This window comes from Notamacropus eugenii, chromosome 7, assembly GCF_028372415.1.
Source record: "Notamacropus eugenii isolate mMacEug1 chromosome 7, mMacEug1.pri_v2, whole genome shotgun sequence".
Classification (NCBI taxonomy): domain Eukaryota; kingdom Metazoa; phylum Chordata; class Mammalia; order Diprotodontia; family Macropodidae; genus Notamacropus; species Notamacropus eugenii.
The window spans coordinates 92,297,537-92,321,267 of NC_092878.1; the positions used below are offsets into that span (position 1 = coordinate 92,297,537).

Sequence of the window (23,731 nt, forward strand, 5' to 3'; positions counted from 1 at the left end):
TGCCAAAGATTGTGTTAGGCTTTTTAGTTGAGTGACATTGAGCTTACAGTTCATTAAAATAATCAGATCTTGCTTACATGAACCATATGGTCTGGGCAAATCTTCCTCATCTTGTGATTTCACTTGTGCAGGAAACTCCTGGTAAGAAAACCCCCACCTACCTCTATGGGTCTGGAACTATTGTTTAATTTTTAGACAGAGTTGCTTCTTATACCAATGTGGTTGCTTTTTAAAAACAGTACAGGACACTCAGACATATTCAAATTTCATTCTGTGGGATATCTATGGAGATCTCATCAAGTGTACATTGATAGCTGGAATAGTAGCACAAACCTAGCAGAATGAAATTTAATAGAGATTAACATGAAGTTCTATATATGGGTTCAGAAAATGAATTCCACAAATATAACATGGGGAAACCATGGGTAGGTGACAGTTGATATGAAACAGATATAGGAGAGTTAATGTGAAATGGCAGTCATATATAGAAGTATAATCCTTTGTCTTGGTAAGACCATATCTGGAGTGGTGTGTCCAGTGCTGACTTTCCATACTAGATAAGACATTGATAAATTGTAGTATGACTAGAGAAGTGGATAGTGAGAGAACTGGTATTCATGTTGTAAAAGAACAGACTGAAGGAGTTAGAAATATTTAACTTGGAGAAGATAAACCCATCAGTAATATTATCACTATACCAAAATATTTAAGGGATTGATATGTGGAAGAAGGTTTTAGATTATTAATTATTATTATTGTTATTGGTTAGCCTCAATATATAATTAAGACCAATGAACAGAAGTTACAGAGTGACATATTTTGACTAAATATAAGGAAACAAATTCTAATAAATTAGTCCAAGAGTGGAGATGGTGACCTCAGAAAGCATCAAGATCTTATTTATTGACTATTCAAGAAGCAATATATGATTATTTTAGGGGAGTGTTATAGAAAGGGTGATTCAAGGATGGTTTGGATTATTTGATTACTGAGGACCTTTCTGGTCGGAGATTCCATGATTCTAGTTCCCTCTCCCAGCTTTGTGTCAGTCCTGAATTTGATAAGTATATTACTTAAAGACAAGTATCCAACTTAATCCCCGTTATGGATAAAAATGTTGAACAGAAAAGAGCTAAGAGCTGGTTTGCATAACTGACATCAGAATCACAGAATTTCATAGTTCGAGACTCCTCGAGATCATTTTATCTGACCTATATGTGAATAATAATCCCCTTTACAGTATCTCTAACAAATAGGAAAATTCAGATTCTGCTTGAATGCATCCAGTGATGAGGAATGCATTACCTCTGAAAGAAGTAGAAAGCACTTTTCCATAGTTCTTTTTGTTAGGTAGTTTATCTCTCTGCCACAAACTCCCACTTACTCCTCCTTCTTCCCTCTGAACCCAAGCAAAACAAATCTAATTCTTCTCTCATGTAACAGCTCTGCAAATCTCAGAAAAGTTATCTCATTCCTCCAGTCTCCTTTTCTTCATGATAGACATTCCCAATTCCTTCTACCAATCTTCATATGACATAGTCTCCACTTGCCTTGCCAGCCTGATCTAGACTCACTCCAGTTGATAAATATCCATTCCAATATGTCACATTCAGAACTAATTTCAGTCCACCAGATGTATTGTGATCCAAGAAAACTATAACAGGATGATCTCAATCTTCCCTTCATCCTTGACATTATTCCTCCAATTCTGAAGCCTCAAATTGCCGTATTTGTTTAGATTCTTGTTACTTTCTCGACATTGCTACAGTATATTAAAACACTCAGATATTTTTATAGAAGTCATGTCTTCCCAAAATAGTACTAGTGAGGTTTTTTATCCTAAGTTTAGAACTTTATATTTCTCTCAATTTTATTAATTCTATTTTATTAGATCCTGGTTGTCAGCTTGTTGATCCCAGTTCTATCATCTAATTATTAATTTTAGATTATTAATTATTACTATTGCTTAGCCTCAATGTATAATTAAGACAGAAGTTACAGAGTGACATATTTTGACTAAATATAAGGAAACAAATTCTAACAAATTAGTCCAAGAGTAGAGATGGTGATGTCAGGAAGTATCAAGATCTTTGCCTTTGTTTTAAGTGATTAAGAAAAATATTGAATTGTACAGGGCTAAGGACAAATCCATGGGTTATCATACTAGAGATCACCCTCCAAGTTGGCATCAATTATTGACAGTTCCAAATCTATCTGACTCAACTAACATATCTAGCCTCTGTTTCTCTAACTTTTTGATTCATTTCAACAGGTATTTATATAGGCATTCACCAAGCAGTTATGAGATAGGTGACTAGAGCTCAGGAAAGAACTGAAGACTGAATTTATAGATGTGGGAATTACATATAAGAACACAGTTGCTAATGAGGTTGGGAAAAAGTAAAGAAAAAAGAGAACAGGACCCAGGGCAGATGCTTGTTGATTGATTGATTAACAAAATGGGTGGGGATGTAGATGACATTTCTAGAAAAAAGACTGAGAAAGATTGATTGGAGAGGAAGAAAACCAACACAGAGCAGTATCTGGCAAATCCAGAAAGGATAATATCTAGGATAGTCAACAGAGTCAAACATTGTGAAGAGGTGAAGAAGTATGAGGACTGAGAAAAGTCCATTTGGCTTAAAGATTTAGTGATAAAGAAATGACCTTAAAGAAACCATTTTCAATTGAACAGTCACAATGAAAGTCAAATCTCAAAGAGGTTGAAATGAACTGGAGGTAAGGAAGTTGAAATGATGACCACAAACCACTTTTTCTACAGTTATCACTCTGACAGGAAGAAAAGATGTCAGGTGATAGCTTGAAGGAAAGGCAGTGTGGTAGGGATGGCAGGATGATAGGACTAAGTGAAGGCAATTGTCAAAGAAAATAACATGAAGCCTTACTTCTCTTTCACCAAATGTAAATGTATTAACAATAATAAATCCATGTAAATCTCTCTACAATTGTAATTTCAGATGGAAAAATATTTAAGAATCAAAAAGCATTTATTGTTTCCTCTAAATTATCTTTATTAACATGTTTAGAATTATTATTCTTTTAACAATTGTTTTCTAGTGTAATCTACCCACACTGGAAGAATGTACAGGGTTAGCAGAGACTGCCCTTGCAGATGGAAATGTTTTTGAAACTGTCAAATACTACTTGTTAAGTAAAGAACCTGAAAAAGCCCTTCCTATTGGTATTCGCTTCATCAAACGTGAGTTTTTACATGGCATATTCATATGTAATCTCATTTATTTGACCTCTTCACTTATTTTTGCAGTCAGTCTTAAAATTAAGCAACAGCTCATATATTGAAGGACTAAAAGAAATTAGTGGTTCTAAAATTTAAAGAGAAAATTCAACTGAAGACATGGAATCAATTTAATGAACCATTTTTCTTTTCTCTGTAGTCTGGTCTGCTTGGAACTTGATGTCTCAGAAGGCATTCTGAGTGAATATGCCATAAGAAGATGTTCATGATCTCTTCTTACTTTAGTGACCTGGGAAACAGTAGAAGTAGAAGAAATTGATATATAGAGAGAAGGGCAATGTTTTTTATATAAGGTTTATGAAAATTTTGAGGATCAAATATTGACAGGTACTTTTTAAAATTAATTCTAAGACTGCTTATATTTTCTTTTCTTTTCTTTTTTTTTTTAAATCAGAACAAATGAGCCATTCAGACTGGAGTTTGGATACAGTCTACCCAGTTCTTGATCTTCTGAGTTATGTCCGCACTGAAAGACTAATACTGCATAAATGTAGTGAGTGAGTACATCTTTCTTTCAGATGCTAAAATTGAACTTCTGGTCTTATTTACAGATAATTCTTGTTATCTTTTCTTTTAATCCATTGTCAGATTGAGATTTAGTTTCTTTTTTGGAACAGGTGAATTAGCATCTGGTTCATTAAACTTGTCCTGTGGGGGTAGAGATGGAAGGGTCAGAAGGCAGAACTTATTAAAATTATGGTGGAATCAATTTGGAGCAAAATAATAAAGTTTACAGCAGAGGTATCTAACTCAAGGTCCACAGGTTGCAAGTGCCTCTACCACAGTAACATATAATTGGGAAATGTTAATCAAATGAAATAAACAAAGATAATGTTAATTTATAATTTTCTAGGTTAATATGCAGCAGCTGGAATTCATTTCTATTTCAGCTTGACATCACTGGTGTAGAGGACCCCATATAATAACAGAGAAGCATAAACCTACACATGATTCAGGCAGAACTGGCCCCAAATCTTTAGCCAACATTGGGAACTGGTGCCATGGGCTTCCAGGTCTCAGTGAGCTCCTTGAAGGCAAAGACTTTTTTCTGCATTTTTTTTAACCCCAGTACTCAGCACAGTGCCTGGCACCCAGGACGTGTTTGATGAATGCTTGTTGATTTGATATGACTGAATAGACAACCATTGGAGATAATCCTATTTTATCTTCCTTAGAAAAATTGTTACTGTGGCTTTAGGAAACCTAAATTGAGCCAGGAAATATGGGCAGGGAAACCTCCCTGCAGATCATGACCCAGCACCACCAGAGCAGTGGAGTTCAATGCCATTTCTGGGAATTCCTACAAAGTACCAAGAAATCCCTAACTTGTCCGTACTATAAGCAGGAAAAGTGGGATGCTGAGCAGCAAGTGGGTAGAAAGACTTTCCATTTAAGATGTTAACTATTTTAAATTTGAAAACATTTATGGAGTAATAACCATTCTGCTACTTATCTATATATGTATGTGTGATAATTTTATAAGCTACAAATCTTCAATTCAAATTGCAGCTTTCACTGAAATTTGAATAATCATACATAGTAATAAATATTTCTTTGGATGTATGTAGATGCTATTATATGAAATAAACATTAGAATAATGTTCTCTTCTGTGTGTTCTCTTTTAGAGTCCGAAATGAGTTGCTGATATTATATGGTTACATTGGTGCTTTGTTAGCAATCAGAAGACAATATCAGAGCATTGTGCCAGCCCTTTATGAGTACACAAGGTACTTGCTGTCATGAAAGAGCAATTTGTTTCTGAAAATAGGGATTTGAAATCATTCTTTTTCCCCCATTTCTTTAACTAAAATCAATATATAAAATAAACATTATTCAGCGGACAGAGCAGGAGAAATATGCTCTCTATCCCATGCCTACCATGTTAAACAATGTGTCCCTAAAAATGGTGATTAACTATGGGTAGATCAGTGAGTGTCCCAGAATACCAGTTTTCCTGTTAGTTCTATATGATATGGAAGACATACAGAAGTAACTGCTTCCTGGTATAGACTAAAGGGAGGAGGGTTACTCATCCTCATGCTTTGGTGTCCACCTTTCACCTGTGGCTCCAAAAATCTGTAGTGTGTGCAGAGTCATACTCTGGTAAAAAACAAAAACAAAAACAAAAACAACTGTCTTGGCGGATGGGCCAAACCAAGTTAAGGGTAACCATCAGGCCTAAAACCCATCGATGAGTTGGGGGATATCCACCCAAATCCCGTGAAGACATCCCCCAGTGGAATGGGCAGATGAGAACATTTTGTTTCAATGGCCATGAAGGCAGCTTAAACAGGCCCTGTAGAGGGCCCAGGGCTTGGTCAGACATTGAAGGTGCTGGAGTCATGTACTGCACACCAGGTCATCATCAGTCATCTTAACTTTTGTTCTGCCAGTGGACTTCAGTGACTCTGGAGGAGAGATTGAGGGTGATGACTTTGGGCAACTCTGCCTCCCTTAAATCCAATGCATCCACAAGTCAAGATGTCATCCCATGATGTCACTGGTCCTCTTTGAAAATGAAGGACAAACACCAACTTATAATCATAAGGTAGAAGGGATGGAGTTGGTCTTCCTCTTTCTCCCCAACTTTTATTTGTGTAAAAATCACATTCTTTGAGGATACATTAGAAAGTGACTGTTAACCATGCTGAGATATCTTAGCTTGAACAAGAGAATGAAACAAGACCAGTCATACGAAGTTGATATTCAAAGGATAGATAAAAATAAAAATATAGACTGGAAAATTACATCTATTAAAAATGAATTCAAAGGGTAGCTGTACTTGTTAAGGCAAAATTTAATTTCAATTTCTTTTCTATGTTACTCAGGGTTAAAGCTAGGGATTGAGAAAATATCTTAGTATGTAACTGATTTGTTACGATATAAACACACATGAGCTTGAGGTTCATATTGTACCTTTCTTCTCTGTCAAGCTATCGCTACATTCCAGGAAAAATGAGAACAGACTAAGAGGATTAACCACAAATATTTAGCTTTTTCAAACTTCATCTGAAAGCCCTGGGTTCGTTTTTCCTTTTATTCCCAAATAGGTTTACCTGTTGAGTTTCTGGTGTCTGGTTCCATGAAAAATATGATGAAAATTGTTCTTTTTAAAAATTATATGTGAACAAAATTTTATTCATAAGATTATAGACATAAAGTTGAAAGGCATCTTAGAGTTCATCTCATCCACCTTGCCTCATTTTACCAATTAAGGGACTTAGGGCTCAGGGAGGAGAAGGTGGCTTGTCCAAAGTCATACAGATAGTAAGTGACAGAGAGGGAAGATAACCTTTGGTTCTCAAAGTTTACGCCAAGGGGAAACCAAAATGTGACAAATTCTACAAAGATGGAAAGGATTCCATTAGGGGCCCAGTGATAGACTGTATGTTTGTCTTCCTAGGACCAGTCTAGCTGACTTTCGAGAGGAGCATCACCAGAAGGATGGCTACAAGGTGATATATTTTTGACCACAGCAGCAAAATTGCTTACAGAGTCAGAGAGGTTGCAATCTGCATCAGTAGAGGGACTTTTTACACTGATGAAATCACAGATCCTTGATGCACTGAATTAAGAAACTATATGGCAGTAGTTGATTATGCAAGGTCTTAGAATCAATGAATCAATCCCTGACCAAGACCCTTATTTCCACTGTCTTATCCACTTCCAAAGTCGGTTTTGCTTGTGTAACATTTTACTTTTCAAACCGTCATAAAAGGAGGGATCAGGGTTGGTTCATTCCAACATTTCCACTGCTTCTTATCACTTGACATTATTTTCTTTTATTATTCTTTTAACCTTCAGATTCCTACATTTTTGAAACAATACTGTCATAATTATTATGACTGAATTCTCTCATATAATATTTGCAATTTTATGGTCATTTTAACTCCCTGTATTGGTGTATATTAAGGGTGTATCCACATGGTGAGAATTTTCTGGCAAGCAATAGAAAAGGTATCATCAGTCTAACAAAGTACTGGAGAGATCATAGAAAAAGAAGTACATTGTCCAAGTAGCAGGAGTAGTCATTGGAGGTGGTAGACAGAAGAGAAATAGTGGAAGGGAGAGCAACATGATCACCACAAAAGCTGATGTGACTTTAGGTTAGCCATGGGTAGAAGCTACAGAGATGTAGGTCTGGGTCCAGTGTAAGGAAAAATGCCTTAACAATTAGATCTGCCCCAGGAAATGACTGGACTACTTTGAGAGGCTTTTAAGTGAAGCTTAGAAAACTTGTCGTGAATGTTGTAGAGGTGATTCCTGTGCATTCATAGGTCGGAGTAAGTGCTTTTTGGAATCCCTTCCAACTATGAATCTACATGTTTATAATATTTAATCTAGGCCTTCTTTTCCTCTTACCCTGCATTTAAATGTACGTGCTTTACTTTTCACTCTTCACCCTTTAATATATACTAATAGCACATTAAATATTTGTTGTTTTAGTGTATGTCTTATTTTTTCTCACTGAAAGTATTATTTTTCTGTTCTCTTAGTTCTTAATCTTTTCCCTGTGATACCTCATTTTGACTGTCAATTTTATTTATATCTAACATTTACCATATTTCACATAAATGGATGAGATTAAGCACTATGATTGAGAAAGATCAACCTATTTTCAGATTTTTAGAATTGGAAAGGAACCCAGACACCATGTATTCCAGCTCTCTAAATTTTCAGATGAGTAAAATAAGACCCAGAGAAATGGTTTTCTCAAGGTCAGGAATAGTTGCATTTTTATTTTCAGATTTATCTCACTTTGAACTTTTAAACTGCAAAAGTATTAGGTTACAAGCAGCTACGATTCAAAGAAAATTATTAACATATAAGCAGAAAAGATTACAATAAACCATACTTAATATAAAGTTTCTTCTGCTTAGAAAAGGACTTTCCTAAAATGGGAATTGCACTTGCCATTTCAATGGAAAATAAGTAATTGTAAGTAATAATGGCATTAGCAATAACAACCACGAAGATTCTGAAAAATAACATTTGACATAAAGTCAAAAGATCTGGATCATGGTCCTCTCTCTTCTATTACCTCCCTATATTTGTAACCATGGACAGATCCCTTAACCTCTCAGGGCTTCAGTTTCTCTATCACTGAAATGATAGGGTTGGACTTGATAGCTAAGTTTCCTCCTTGGTCTAAAATGCAATTTTTCATCTATGTAATTCTAACATTTTCAAACTTTTACTCATGCCACTGGTTTTTTACATCCCAGTCATTTCCCAATATACCTCCCTGGCTTCCCTTCACCTTCCCCCCCCCCACCCCCAAAAGGGCAAACAGAAACTTTCCTTGTAACAAAGCAAAACCAAAGTATGACTACTTCCTCTGGCAGCCTACGCAGCAAAGATGTCCTATGCTCATGGTCCCTCCCCTCTGTTGAGAGAAGGGAAATATTTTTCATCTGCTAGTCTCCAGAACTTTTAAAATTAGTCATTACAATTAATCTTAATCCAGCTGCCTTTCATTGTTTTTGTATATGTTATTTTAGTCAGTGGGTATAGTGTTCTCCTAGTTCTTACTATTCTCATCTATGATTCTAAATTGATACTCGTTTCATACTCCAATTGACCATATATTCTTATTTTACACATTTCAGAACTTGTTCCATAAGCAATAAAAACAGGAGAAAACTTAGTCTCTCTTCTGCTTGCTTTCACATTTCATTTGGAAGTACCTCAGTCTGTCTTTATTTACCTTTTCTTATCTGTAGGTTGTGGTTAAATAGGGTTAAACACCACCTAACAGTATTTTTATTAGTAGTGATTGGTATATTAATTTGTTTTGAATCTACTATAAAGAAAAGGCTTTATATTTGAATAATGTTATTTTAAATTGCATTTGCTATTTGGGTCCATTAATCTTTCATTTTCAAATATTAATTCTGGGAGGCAGTATACATGGTATGTAGTGTGCTGATAAATGCTTAATGACAGGCTCTCCAGAAATAAGTTGTACATGACATACTTTTAATTTTAATCTGCATTATTAATACTTTTTCTCCATCACTGCCTCAAGTTTAGACAATCTACAAAATAATAAATCAAGCTTTGATTTGTAGAATTTGCAATTTCTGAGTTGTTAATACCTCATGAAATGATGGTCCAGGCTAGAAACTAACAATCAGGGGAGAGGACCATAGAATAGAGGCATTTCCAGAGCCAATTTTCTCAGTAAAATAAAAATAAATTCTTTTGGGGAGGGAGGAGGTGTGGAAGGTTTGAGGAGGGAAGAGCAGGTTTGGAATAGCTTCTATGAAGTGTGTGATAATCAGCCAGAAATAAAACGACTCCCTTGCAGCAGGTTAGACCCATGTAAGATTGGATGACCTAACTTGTAATGTACCCAGATAGCTGAGTTGTGAGTGTGGGATTCCAGCTGCATCCAGCAGTGTGTAAGCAGAAGTTAAGAGGAGGATGGTGTGAGTAATCTGGGATAGAGTCTGAGCAAGAGATGACCAGTGAGAGGACTAGGGTCATGGGCTTCAAGAGGAGAGGACCCTGTGGAGCTGATATGGCTAACTCTAGGGCAATGACCTCAGAAATTATGGAGGGGCTGTGAAGAATATGGTTAGGAGGCGTGAGGCATAAGGAGAGGTGGAAGGATAAGAGGTTACCCATAAGGGAGGGGATGTCAGAGCTTCTAAGCCTATCCCTTGTGGTTAATGGTGAGATCTGGTTAATGTGGACCTTTTATAATCATGGACAAAACCCCCAACCTCTGAGACTCTCAATTTCCTCTTGTAAAATGACAATCCTAATAATGCCTAGGGGTGGTGCTGAAGATCGAGTTTTAAGTGATGTGGAAACATCAATTCTTTTCTTCTATTTCAGCCAGCTTTTAAAACGGAGGGATGTGTCAGTACCTTTGAAAATTGAACAACTTTCTGAAGAACTGGATGCCTGGAGAGCTTGTCTACGTTTAGCCAACAAGTGAGTATGATGGAGCAAATGAAATGTAGAAAGGAAAATTGGATTTTATTTTCAGAAAATAAAATCCTGAGTCATTATTTGTTGGCAGAATGAACAAATATTGATTTGTATAAAATATTCTGAATTACATTAACCAAAACTAACCTTTCACTGTCTTTTTATAGGCCTTAGTTCTTCTATTAATCAGTATAAAATAGATAATTTTCCTTATTTATGTGTGTTAGAATAGTTGATTCTCCGATCATTAACATTTTATGATCCCATAGCCATTAAAAACTAACATGTATTAAATACACAGATCAACAGAAGAACCTCCTCATACTCCTCCTTCTGACTCTCAAAGAATGATTTATGCAAGTCTGCTAAAGAAAATGAAGGAAGAAACACTCAGAGGAATCACTGGACCGGACTCTGTCACTGGATCAAATCTTCCAAGTCACTCAGATGTTCATATCTCTTGTCTAACAGGATTAAAGATCCAGGTACATCCTTACATTATGCAAATAGGGTGTTAAAATAAGATTATCTAATTAAAAAATAATTTCTTGAGCATATTATGTCAAAAGTAATGTATACTAGTAAAATGTTGTTTCACCCAGCAGAAACCTATTTTTCAGCAGTCTCCATTGGTTGATTTAAATGTTTTTTTTCTTAACATGCAATGCCAGTGATTCAGTATACCATAGAAATATTCTCAGTAATATGTGCAGTTAATATATGCATGTAAGCTTTTAAACACAGAATTTATCATTATAATATGGGAGAGCAAACCAAATAATAAACAAGACTAGGTACATACCCAAAATTATATATGGAAAATACAATTGAATTGTAGTCTTCCCTGACAAGCACACAAACAGCAATATACTAAAAATAGTTGGCACTTATGATATATATGTTCTTCTCAGAATAATAAATTCCGATAGAATATCAATCATGAATATTTTCAGTAATACAAAAAGGAAGGAATCACTAGGGTGGGGTGGGGAAGTGCCCAAGGAAATGACACCCAGTGTCTAAAAGAGTATCCATTGAGAACAGCAGCCGTATCTCAAGTACCTCTGATGGAACTCAGAGCATCCATAAGTCACAGGAATAGAGCTATTTTACTTAAAAATTTGTCATCATTACACCTTTACCCGACCATGCCCAGTCTCCAGGCATCTCTCCTGTGGTATTCAATTTCTTGTCCCTGAAGCGTTAAGGAATTTGCATTGAAGAACAAAAAACTTTCAAGACCCAAGAAATAAATCCCTAAATGTAAACATGTATGGCCAGTGGAGAAAGTATTTTAGATAGGAAAGAGGGCCTTCATACCTCTTGAATTAAATCACAAAGGCTACAATCAACTTTACTTTATTAGTAAATGGGGTCTGACTGCAGTGAAAACTGCTAACAGACCAATTAAGTCATCAAATGGCATTGCTATTTGTCAACACTACTAGTTTAGGATTTGCTGGTAAATAAACCTGCTGCCATCTGCTTAGTCAAGACAGCTGAAAATTCAGTGACTATAGACTCATGGGGTTATAACCAGATAAATTTGTGAAATGGGTGCTCTCTCTTTAATACTACTTAACTCCCTGCTTCTATAACCATTTCTGCCCTTCCCATTAGCCTAGTACTGCAATTCTTCCTTCCCGTTTTAGTCAACCTAATGACATCATAGCTTCCCTCCTCTATTGAACCTGCTCTTGGAAAAAGATCTAATAAACTGATGTGCATTAAAGTATAAGTAGCTGATAAGGCTTAATGTATTTCCTCTCCCATGGCCATTTGCATTTTAACATAAAATTAAAACCAGGTCAAAGGAATTAATCTGTAATTATGAAAATTCAGTAAAGGAATATTAGTAAAGGAATAGGAGAGAGATTTTGGTAAGCAGTAGAACTTTCAGAGCACACATGAAATAAAAGTACAAATAAAGTTCTGCCTGGAAGTAATTATGCTGATTCCTTATGTGGCGTGGAATACTTGATCACAGTGAACATAGAACTTTTTAAATGTGATATGAGAGGGAGCTGCATAGACAGGGCTCTAAAAATGACATGTCTTGCCCAGAGGACAATTTCTAAAGTCTTATGGGAACATCTCATACTTCTATATGTCTGAACTTAATGTAAATTTATAGCACTTGGTTTCTCTCCAATATTCAAAATATTCAGTTATATAAATTAATTCAGTTTCCCCACTTTGGTGCTGGACCTGGAATCAGAAAATTCAATTCAGAATCAAATGAGTTCAAATCTGGCCTCAGATACTTACTAGCTGTGTGACCTTGGGCAAGTCACTTAACCCTGTTTGCCTCAATTCCTCATCAATAAAAGAACTGGAAAAGGAAATGGCAAACAACTGCAGTATCTTTATAAAGAAAACCCTAATTGGGGTCATGAAGAGTTGGACATGACTGAAACAACTGAACAAAATGAATCTTATCTATCTATCCATCCTGTTTTAATGAGAGTAACATGTATCTATTCTATCACTCTCTTCATATGAGGGCTATGAGTGTAAATATATTCTAATATGGATAATCCTAGCATGAGTGTCAAACATTTGTGTGCTTTCATTTTTCCCAGTGAACAGGTGAAATTTTGAATTCAAATACAGCCCTATCATTCATATGCACAGAATATCACTGGGCATATATACTTTCTTTTTAAACTAGGTAACTATATTACATCTTCAAAATAAAGTTGATTATTTTCTCAGTGATATCATTAATATTTATGTAAGGGATTTGGACTGTAAAAATGAAAACTAATTTCCATTTTGTCTATTGTATATTAAGACATAATCTAAGACATGTTGTAGTCATTAGTATAAATCAGTCTTTCTCCACGTATTTTCATTTCCTTTTATATTTATGTGAACTTTGAGAGTTATTATTTTCTAGAAGTTTAAGACAAATTTCTTATTTATAAACTTCTTTTCTTATTTCTCCCATTATTTTTGTATCATAGGGTCCTGTTTTTTTCCTTGAAGATGGAAAATCAGCAATTTCACTGAATGATGCTTTGATGTGGGCAAAGGTGAATCCATTCTCTCCCTTAGGGACAGGAATACGACTTAATCCATTCTGAAGGAATTATTTTTCTCCATATTAAATTGCTTCGAGGGGCAAGAGGAGAGGATCCTACAGGTTAATATTACCTTTCCCTCAGATGTTGAAGGACAGAAAACAAAAGTTGGTTTTATTCTGAATGACAAATATATTGGAATTTCACACATAAAGGAAGAAAAATGATGAAAATGAAACATTTTAAAGGAGAGTGATTTTAAAGGAAAATCATCACATTATTTAATGACAGTTATGTTTGGAAGAAAAGTTAATATTCATTTTATCAGGCAATTAAAATATTTAAATTATAAAAGACAGACTATATTATCTGCAAAGTATGAAAATCTTTTGCACACTAAGAAAAATACCAAAATGCCAAGTAGTTAAAATATTGACATTTATAATATTTCAAATATATAAAAAGGCAAGATAAGCATTATGCCCTGATGTCCTACAGATTTTAAACTAAATGACTACCTATAGTTTTTGGTTTGTAAAATGTGTAATTATCCCTTTTGTATCTTTAGCTCATGTTTAAGAAAATATTTCTCTTAGAAATTTGTAAGTGTAAATAAATATGTGCATAGTTCAATCAACTACTTTTTTCAAGGACACACAAAAAGCTCATCTCCCTAATCACATACCTTCAAGTTTTATTTCCATATTGACAAAATAAACTGATCAAAATTATAAAAATCAGTCAGGCATCTGGGAATTTATAGAATCAATGACTCAGTTCCTCACTTTTCACCTGGATATTTGAAATTAAATAGACATGGCCTAATTGTTTAATTTTATTTTGATTAACATTTAAAATGTATATAATGAACCTGTCCCTAGTCCGTTGATCTTAACTAATAGTTTTGACATAGTACAAAGTGTGTTCATGAAAACAATTTGAAAGAAATTCTTATAAGGAAACCACACATCTATTCAAAACAATTGGAATATAATATGTAAATTTAATTCTTGCTTCTTTTTAACCATTTGTTTGAAAAAATAAAGCAGTACCCTATAGAGCCTGATGTTTGAATACAAGGATGATACTTTCATTAGATGTTTTTTCCTGGAATTTGGCTATGGATAATTTTTTTTTTAAATTAATACAGCTAGGACAGATACTCAGGCTTTGTTACTTAGGCAATTATTTGGGAATAATAACATAGACATTGTGTGTACTTATAGTTTGGGAACATAGACTCTAGCTAGAATATTTTTACCACTGCTTCCAGAGTCCCTTTGTACTTTTCTTGAGTAAGTTGATAGCAGACAGAACAAATATCTATCCTTATTGCCACTTAACTGAGTCAATTTGTGGACATAATGCCTTAGTGTAGAAGACTATAAATTTAATTCCTCAATAAAATCAATTTATTAAATTTTTATTACCCAATTTTGAATATTAAAAACCCAAATAATTAAAAGGACACTTTAAATATTAGCATTGTTATCGACAATGTGAACAAGATGATGTTGTTGGCTTTAATAGACTTCTACATTAATAGTCCTACTGTACTATGCATAAAAATATGAAAATATATTGCTGTAAAAAGTGATGTTAATTTCAGCATTTGCAGTTATACTCATTTTTTGAATGTAACTTTATTGTTATTCACAATTAATGGAATATAGTGTCTCCATCTTGAATTAAAAAGAAATACTTTCCAACTGCAAAAGAAATCTTGCTGGATAATAGTGACTACTTCTTTTTCCTTCAAAACAAAATGTTTGCTCTTCCTTGACCATAAGTTACTATAGTATTCTAAATTCAGCATAATCCTTTGAAAACTAATTTAGCACTTTTGTTTAGAAAGTCATCATGACAGATCCTATCTTCCTAGAGTCTTTAATTTTTTTTAAACTGCTTTTTTTGATTGAACTGAATTCTCTGCAATGAATAGCCAAATAATATTCCCCTAACCTGGAGGTCAAATAGAAGGTGTCCCAAAAGTCAAAGACTAAGTCTAAAACTTTGGAGACATCCTGTATAATATAGCTACATACAAAATCCAAAGGCTTCTGAATGCTGGACACATATCTATGTATCTCTTCTCAGATATCTCCTAAAGAATCTTATATCTGCAGTGCACCTCAGAATCATCCCTGACTCTTATTCCTTCTCCCCACATATTCAGCCAGCTGTTAAATCTTGTCTATTCTACAGCCTCAATATCTCTTACGTCATCTTTTTTTTTCCTCTCAGTCACCACTGTCACTCAGATCATCTCTTGCCTAGACTACTATAATAGTCTCCCAATGTCTTTCGCTGCTTCTAAGCTCTCCTCTGTTTAAGGCATACATTACCAAAATGCCAAGATAATCTTCCTCAGTCACAGGTTTGACCATGTCACTCCCCTGCTCAAATACCTTCAACGGCTCTCTATTGCTTATGGGACAATATACAAACTCCTTTGCCTGTCATCTAGTATCCCTTCATAATCTGGCTACTTCTCTCTTCCTTTCCAGACATAGTTCATACTACTTTCCCTTCAAAAGTTCTGAATAGCTACTACTAATAATAGTTAGCATTTCCATGGCATTTCAAGGTTTTCAAGATTTACAAATATTTTAAACCTTGAGAGGTAAGTGCTAATATCCCCATTTTTACAGATGAGAAAACTGAAGCAAACCTAAATTAAACGACTTGTCCAGGGCCATACAGTTAGTAAGTGACTGAAATAGGATTTGAACTTAGGTCTTCCTAATTCTGAGTCTAGTGGTCTGTCCACTGCACCACCGAGCTGCCTGTAGGCAAGCTATAAGCCAAACTGGGCTACTAAATATTCTCCAAATAGAATATTCAGTCTTCATGAATTTACATATGCCAAAATGCACTCTCTCTTGATCTCTGCTTCTCAGAAGCCTTGTCTATAATGCTTAACTTGGGCACCACCATCTTTTTGAAGCCTGATCTGATTTCTGTTCCCCAAGTTCTGAATACTTTTTCCTTCATTAATCATCCTTGTACTATATCTTTCTGGTTCCTAGTAGAATGAAAAATCTTTGAGGGTAGAGACTATTGATTTTATCTTTGTGATGCAAATGTGAGGACAGTATATTGTATATAGACTAGTTAACTGCTAAAGAGAGGTGTTAATCCAGTTTACCAGTGGCACCATGTCTGTAATGTTCATGTCAAAGATGTCTGAAGTAGTAACCATTAGGTTACCTGGTCATATAAGTCTGTAGACTTAAGTGCCCACCTACAAAGCTGAATACTAGATAGTCAGGGAAGGTGATATCAACTATTCTTCTGCAAGCATAGTGACCATAATGTACCTGAAAGGAATTTTAATTAGACCATGGAAGCGGTCACAAAAAACTACGCAAGGTGTTAAGAACAGAGGCATATCATGGTAGCTTCAAGTTCCATATGAAGAATTTTTCAATGCTATAGTACCTGCAGAAAGTCTGGTCTCCCCACAGATCCCTACTCTGTTCATAATCCTGAGCTGCTATACCTACTCTACCTATTTCCTGTACTGTATCCTGTTGACCCACTAATATAACAAGTCCGGCCATCACTATAGCACTGCCTTCTGCCAACATAAACTCTGTCTTTGGAGGTTACTATATATTCTGCATGTTACTTCCATATTCATTCTGTGATAAGCTGAAGCCTTTGAATTGTCTTACAATGCCCTCAACTGTTCTCAGACATTTCTTGATATTTATAAAGGGGTTTGGGAAACTTTTCCCTTGAGAGATATAGATTTCATCTCAATCCCTAATCTTACCCTAAGTTACCAAAACAAGGAAATTCTCCTAAAGTTCTCTCAAGTGACTGAAATGTTTATACCTGTGAGATAATTCCCTTCATCCAAATCCCTGAGCATTCAGAAGTAGGTTTTTGAGTCTTCCCAAAACAATAGTATATCCCTCTCCTTTGGAACTTTAACCTATCCTGAGCTACACAATAAATCTGCTCAATGTCTATTCAAGGCAATTAATGCTCTACCTCTTCTACCTTCCATTCCAGCTATAGTTTATAATACTTTCCCTTCATGAACTGTAAATAGCTAATAATAATAACAACATTTATGTAGCATTTTAAGGTTTGCAAAATGCTTTACAAATATTTTCCCATTTGATCCTCAACAACCTTGAAAGGTAGATACCAAAGCATTTGGTAAAGCATTTAGTTTTTTCCAGGGACTATATCCAAGTAAGACACCTCAATTGTGCTTGAGTTTATTCCCATTCTGAATAAGAGACACATATTTACCTGAGATGGTCAAGGGTGTATGCACTAAGAATGCCACCCCCTGCGCTCTCATTCCAAGTCAACCTATATTTTAAGTACATTCCTGGAAATGATTGTTGTTCTAGCTCCCATTTCTCTTAATTACTGGTTTCTTGGTCAACATAAAACCAAACAGGAAGTTGATAATGTTTCCCTGAAAGAAAAAGCAAGAGGTGCTCCTTTGTACCTTTAAAAAGGATGCACAGAAATCATTCTGAGAGCCTACTGCCTAGGGAGGTAATAGTGTTGACACTGAAATGCATATTAAGATTATAAATGTTATGAGGAAATCTAAGAATGGATGAACATGTTTAAAGCATGTGAATGAGAATCAAAAGAAGTAAAAAAAAGAAGTGATACTGCTGTTGGATCATACTAACACCACCACCTACGGTGAAGAATTAGATGAAGAGTCAGAGATGCAGATCACAAATCTAGCATTAAAGCATCACATAGTACGGAGGACAGACTGAAACTTTCCATATATCTCTTCTCTCCCTGGTAGATCAGAAAATGCTACAGATATAATAAACTTAGATTTTGGCGAAGTATTTGACAAAGTCTTTCATGCTATGCTATGCTTGGAGAAGAATGGGCCAATCAATAGTATAGTTAGGTACATTTGTAGCTAGTTGATTAATTGGAAGCAAAAAGTAGTCACTAATGAGTAAATTTCAACTTGAGGTGGGTGTCTTGAGTAGATTATCTGAGACACTGTCCATGGTCCTCTGGTGTCCAACATTTTTATCAATGATTTCAATAAATGCATAGATGAAGGTCTTGTTTCAACATATAGTCTCAATGATGACAGAGAATTTAAAATATTTCAACAGGCCAGAATTATGGGTAAAGTCAAATAATATCAAGTTTAACAATGATAAAGTCTACATTTAGGTTTAAAAATGAAATTCAAAATAAAGAATGAGGGAAGTATAGTTAGACAATTGTTCTACAAAAGAGATGTGGATATTTTAGTAAAGTGCAATATCAGTTTGAATTGGAAATGTGAAATGCAAAGGTTTTCTACACCAAATCAAGAGATAATAGTGTCCAGAACAAGGGAAATAATAGTCCTATTACAGTATGCTCTGGGCAACCACATACGCAGTCCTTTTTTTTAAAATTCTCAGTACCACATTTCAGTAAAGATATTGACAAAATGGAGTGTGTCCAGAAGAGAGGAATCAGGATGATGGGAGCATTGGAAAAAATACCATATGCGATTCCATTTAAGGAATTTATGTAGCTTAGAGGGGAGAATATTTATAGGGAGCATATCACAGCTATCTCCAAGTTTCTGAAGGGGAGGATACAGAGAGAAGGAATTAGATTCCTTGGCTTCATAAAGCAGATCACAGAGTAAAAGGCTGAAGCTATAAGGAGGTATATTTAGGTTTGAAACAAAGAAGACCTTCTTAATGATTAGAACTACATAAAAGTAAAATGTGCTACCTCAAAAGGAATTGTGTTCTTTTCCCTGAAGGTTTTCAAGCTAAGGCTGGAGGACTATTTATTTGGGATATTGCAGAGAGAATACTTGGTTACGTTTGGGTTAGATTAGTCAGTCTTGCAGACACATTCCTGTGCTGAGATTCTGTGAATCTAGAATAACCAATATGAATATATTCATTGTGTCTACTCAAAGTTGATAAATTGATATAGTGCAAGTGTCATTATCATCCCCATTTTAAGGGAAGATAAACCTGAGCCTCACTGAATCACAGACTTATGAACTAGGAGAGATCTTGTAGGTTATCCAGTCCACACAAAAAATAATTTTTAGAGTCAAGAATTAAATCTAGATTCCTTGACTATGAGTCTAGTTCTCTTTGCACTACATTCCCTCTTAAAGTTTAAGAAAGAGATCTTATTGTTTTGTACATTACAAAGCAGCTTAAAAATCATATTTGATTTGATACATATTTGGTACAAATAGCAAGATGTTACATTTTTTAAAAATATAGCCTTTTGGGGGATGGAGCCAAGATGGCAGAGTAAAAACAGGAACTTGGCTAAGTTCTTTCAAGTTCCCCTCTGACCAACTTTAAAATAATGCCTCAAATAAAGCTGTGGAGTGGCAAAAACCAACAAAAGGTAGGAAAGAAATAATTTTCCAGTCCAGGGCAACTTAGCAGTTTGGCAGGAAAGGTGTGTCTCACTGAGGTAGTGATTGAATTTGGAGCCCAGAGCAGACTACATGCCAAGACCCCAGCATCAGGTCACTGAAGCTGTTCATCAGTAGCACTGACAGCAGCAACTTTGGGAGTTCTCAACCCACAGATAGGAAAGTGGTCAGACAACTGGTCAGAGACTATGAAGGACTTTTTGCTGGTACTGGGTACAGGACTCTGTCACAATAACCATACTTAGTTTCAGGTCACAGTCATGGAGCTAAGAGGAGTGTTTGCTGTGGCAGGGGTGCAGGGACTCTGGTCATATTTCCAAAACAGAGAAGAATGCTTCTGGACATTCACAGACCAGAGCATAGGCCAGGAGAGCAATGACTACACCTCTCCTTAGATCTTATAACCTTTGAAGAACCAAAAATCTACAGAGCCCTGGAGCTAGCTCTGAAAACAGCAGCAAGAAAGTCCTGAAACTTAGGACAGTGCCCCCTATACCCAAGAGCAAAAGCTAACTTAACGCAAAGTTATAGGTCAAAAAACAGGCTGGGAAAATGAGCAAAAAAAAAAGAAGAAAAATTTGACCACAGAAAGTTATTATGGTGAGAGGGAAAATCAAGGCAGAAATCCAGAAGAAGACAAGTCAAAACAACTATTTGCGAAATTCTTGGAAGAGATAAAAAAGGATTTAAAAATCAAATAAGAGAGGTAGAGGAAAAACTGGAGAAAGAAATGGGATTGATGAAGAAAATCATGAAAAGAGACATAATATTGTGATAAAAAAGGAGGCACAAAAATACTGAAGAAAATAATAACAAAAAAACTGGACAAATTGAAAAGGAGGCACATAAACTTTCTGAAGAAAATAATTCCTTAAAAATTATAATTGGACAAGTGGAAACTAACAATTTTATGAGACGTCAAGAAACAATAAGACAAAGTCAAAAGAAGGAAAAAAATAGAAGAAAATTTGAAATATCTCTTTGGAAAAACAGATGCTCTGGAAATAGATGAAAGAGATATGAATTATTGGACTACCTGAAGATTTTTAAAAGATCCTAGAAATATATTTCAAGAAATTATCAAGGAAAACTGCTATCATATTATAGAACCAGAGGGTCAAACAGAAATTGAAAGAATGTATTAATCACCTCCTCAAATATATTGCAAAATGAAAACTCCCAGGAATATTATAGCCAAATTCCAGAGCTCCCAGTTCAAGAAAACAATATTGCAAGCAGCCAGAAAGAATACTTCAAATATGGAGCCATAGTCAGGATAATAGAAGATTTAGCAACTTCTATGTTAAAGGATAGGAGAGCTTGGAATCTGATATTCGAAGGGGCAAAGGATGGAGGATTACAACCAAGAATCACCCACCCAGTGAAGCTGAATATAATCCTTCAGAGGGGTAATCGGACATTGAATGAAATAGAAGACATCAGGTATTCCTGATTTTCATCAATCATGATCGTTTAGACCAGAGCTGAATAGAAAATTTGACTTTCAAATACAATTCTTGAGAGAAGCATTAAAAAGGTAAACAAGAAAGAGAAATCATAAAGGATTCAATAACATTAAAATGTTTACATTCTTATATAGGAAGATGATACTTACAACACCAAAGAATTTTCTCATTATTAGGACAGTTACAAGGAGTACGAACAAAGAGTATAGGTGTGAATTGCCTGTGATGGGATGATTTTTTTAAAAAAAAAATAAGAAGGAAAAGAGATGAAGGGGAAATGGAGAGGGAGACTAAAGTAAATTACCTCACATTTATTTATACCAGGAATGCAGGGATGATTCAGCATATTTGAAACTATCAGCATATTTGACCATATCAGTAACAAAACCCACAAAAACCATGTGATTATCTCAATTGATATAGAAAAAGCTTTTTGAAAAAATACAGTATTTATTCCTACTAACAATGCTGGAAGGCATAGGAGTAAATGGACCTTTCCTTAAGATGTTAAGCAAACATTATCCATAACAAGGATAAGCTATAAGCCTTCCAAATATCAGGGGTGGAGCAAGGATGTCAATTATCATCACTATTATTCATATTGTACTACCAATAGCTACAGCAATAAGAGAAGAAATTGAGGGAATTAGAATAGGCAATGAGGAAACAAAATTATCACTCTTTGCAGATAATATGATAGTATAGTTAAAGAACTCTAGAGAATCAAGTCAAAAACTACTTGAAATAATTAACCATTTTAGCAAAGTTGCAGGATATAAAATAAACTCACATAAATCATCAGCATTTCTATATATTACCAACAAAATCCATCAGGAAATTCCATTTAAAATAACTGTAGACAATATAAAATACTTGGGAGTCTACCTGCCAAGACAAACCCAGGAACTATATGAAGACAGTTAAAAAATACTTTTCACACAAGTAAATTCAGATCTAAACATTTGGAGAAATACTAATTCCTCATAGGTAGGCTGAGCCAGTATAATAAAATGCCAATTTTACCTAAATTAATATACTTGTCAGTGCTGTATCAAACTACTAAACATTATTTTATAGATCTAGAAAACATAATAAAATTCATCTGGAATAACAAAATATCAAGAATATAAAGGGCATCAATGAAAAAAAACGTGAAGGAAGGAAACCTGAGAAGTACCAGCTCTCAAACTATTATAAAATGATAACCCATAAAACAATCTTGTACTGGCTTAGAAACAGAGTAGTGGACCAGTGGAACAGATTAGGTACACAATATACAGTAGTAAATGACCATAGTAATCTAATTTGATAAATACTAAGATTCAGGCTTTGGGGATAACAACTCACTATTTCACAAAAATTGCTGGGAACCTGGAAAAGTAATCTATGAGAAACCTGGCACAGACTAACATCTCACAACAGTTACCTAGATAAGGTCAAAATATGCATATGATTTAGACCAAAAAAAAAAAAAAGGTGATATATAAGCAAATTAGGGGAGCACGGAATATCTTGTTTGTCAGGTCTAATGATAAAGGAAGAATTTATGACAAAACATAAGATAGAATTATGGGAAGTAAAATGATTGCATTAAATTAAAAATGTTTTGCACAAACAAATCCAATGCAGCCAAGATTAGAAGGAAATTAGAAAACTGTGGGGGGAGGGGATTACCACCAGTTTCTCTGATAAAGGTCTCATTTCTCAAATATATAGGAAACTGAGTCAAATTTAATTTTAAATTTATAAAAATATGAGCCATTCCCCAATTGAAAAATGGTCAGTAATATGAACAGGTAGTTTTTTTCATAAGAAGAAATTAAAGGTATGGGGGGGAACTCACATGATAAATGCTCTAAATCATTATTGATTAGAGAAAAACAATTTAAAACTACTCTGAGATACTGCTTCACACATATCAGATTGGCTAATATGATAGAAAAGAAAAATGATGAATGTTGGCAGGGATGTGGAAAATTAGGAGAGTAATACACTATTAGCGGAGTTGTGAACTGATCTAACTACTCTGGAGAACAGATTGGAAGTATGCCCTAGGAGTTACAAAATTATACAAACCCTTTGACCCAATAATACCACTACTAGATCTATATCCCAAAGAGATTTTTAAGAAAGGAAAAAGACCTATATGCACAAAAATATTTATATTACCTTTATTCTATGGTGGCAAAGAATTGGAAATTGAGGGGATGCCCATCAATTGGGGAATGGCTAATCACGTTGTGGCATACCATTGGAATGTTCTGTAAGAAATTATGAGCAGGAGCTTTTCAGAAAAACAGGGAAAGACATATAAATTGATGCAAAGAAAAGTGAGCAGAATGATGATGATTAATTTTTAATGACCCAGCAATACAATGATCAAAGAAAATTCTGAAGGATTTATGACAAAGTACCTCCAGAGACAGAACTGATGGAGTCCAAAAGTAGATCAAAGGATATTTTTTAACTTTTACTCTTTTTGGAGGTGGGGGATGAGATTTTGGTCCGTGTTTTCTTTTGTAACATGGCTAACATGGAAACGTTTTGCATGATTGCATATTGTTTGCCTTCTCAGAGATGGGCTAGGGGAGAGAGGAAAGAAGTGTATTTGTAACT

The 23,731-nt window shown here is 34.9% G+C and overlaps 1 protein-coding gene across 3 annotated transcripts in view; it reads left to right on the forward strand.

Annotated features, from left to right (window-relative positions):
- WDR17 (WD repeat domain 17) overlaps window positions 1-14,961 on the forward strand; it is a 94,952-nt gene extending 79,991 nt beyond the window's left edge. The window contains exons 23-29 of one of the 3 annotated variants that reach the window (XR_011970255.1): window positions 3,079-3,220; window positions 3,672-3,774; window positions 4,904-5,005; window positions 6,682-6,733; window positions 10,122-10,220; window positions 10,519-10,702; window positions 13,184-14,961. Coding sequence is in view for 1 of the 3 variants with exons in the window: in XM_072623469.1 (XP_072479570.1) it covers window positions 3,079-3,220; window positions 3,672-3,774; window positions 4,904-5,005; window positions 10,122-10,220; window positions 10,519-10,702; window positions 13,184-13,303 (750 nt within the window). In the remaining 2 variants the exon portion in view is untranslated. Of the gene's footprint in view, window positions 1-3,078; window positions 3,221-3,671; window positions 3,775-4,903; window positions 5,006-5,671; window positions 5,827-6,681; window positions 6,734-10,121; window positions 10,221-10,518; window positions 10,703-13,183 lie in introns of those variants that run through there. The other 2 variants (XR_011970256.1, XM_072623469.1) reach the window with 2 other exon arrangements.
- The last annotated feature ends 8,770 nt before the right edge of the window (window positions 14,962-23,731 follow it).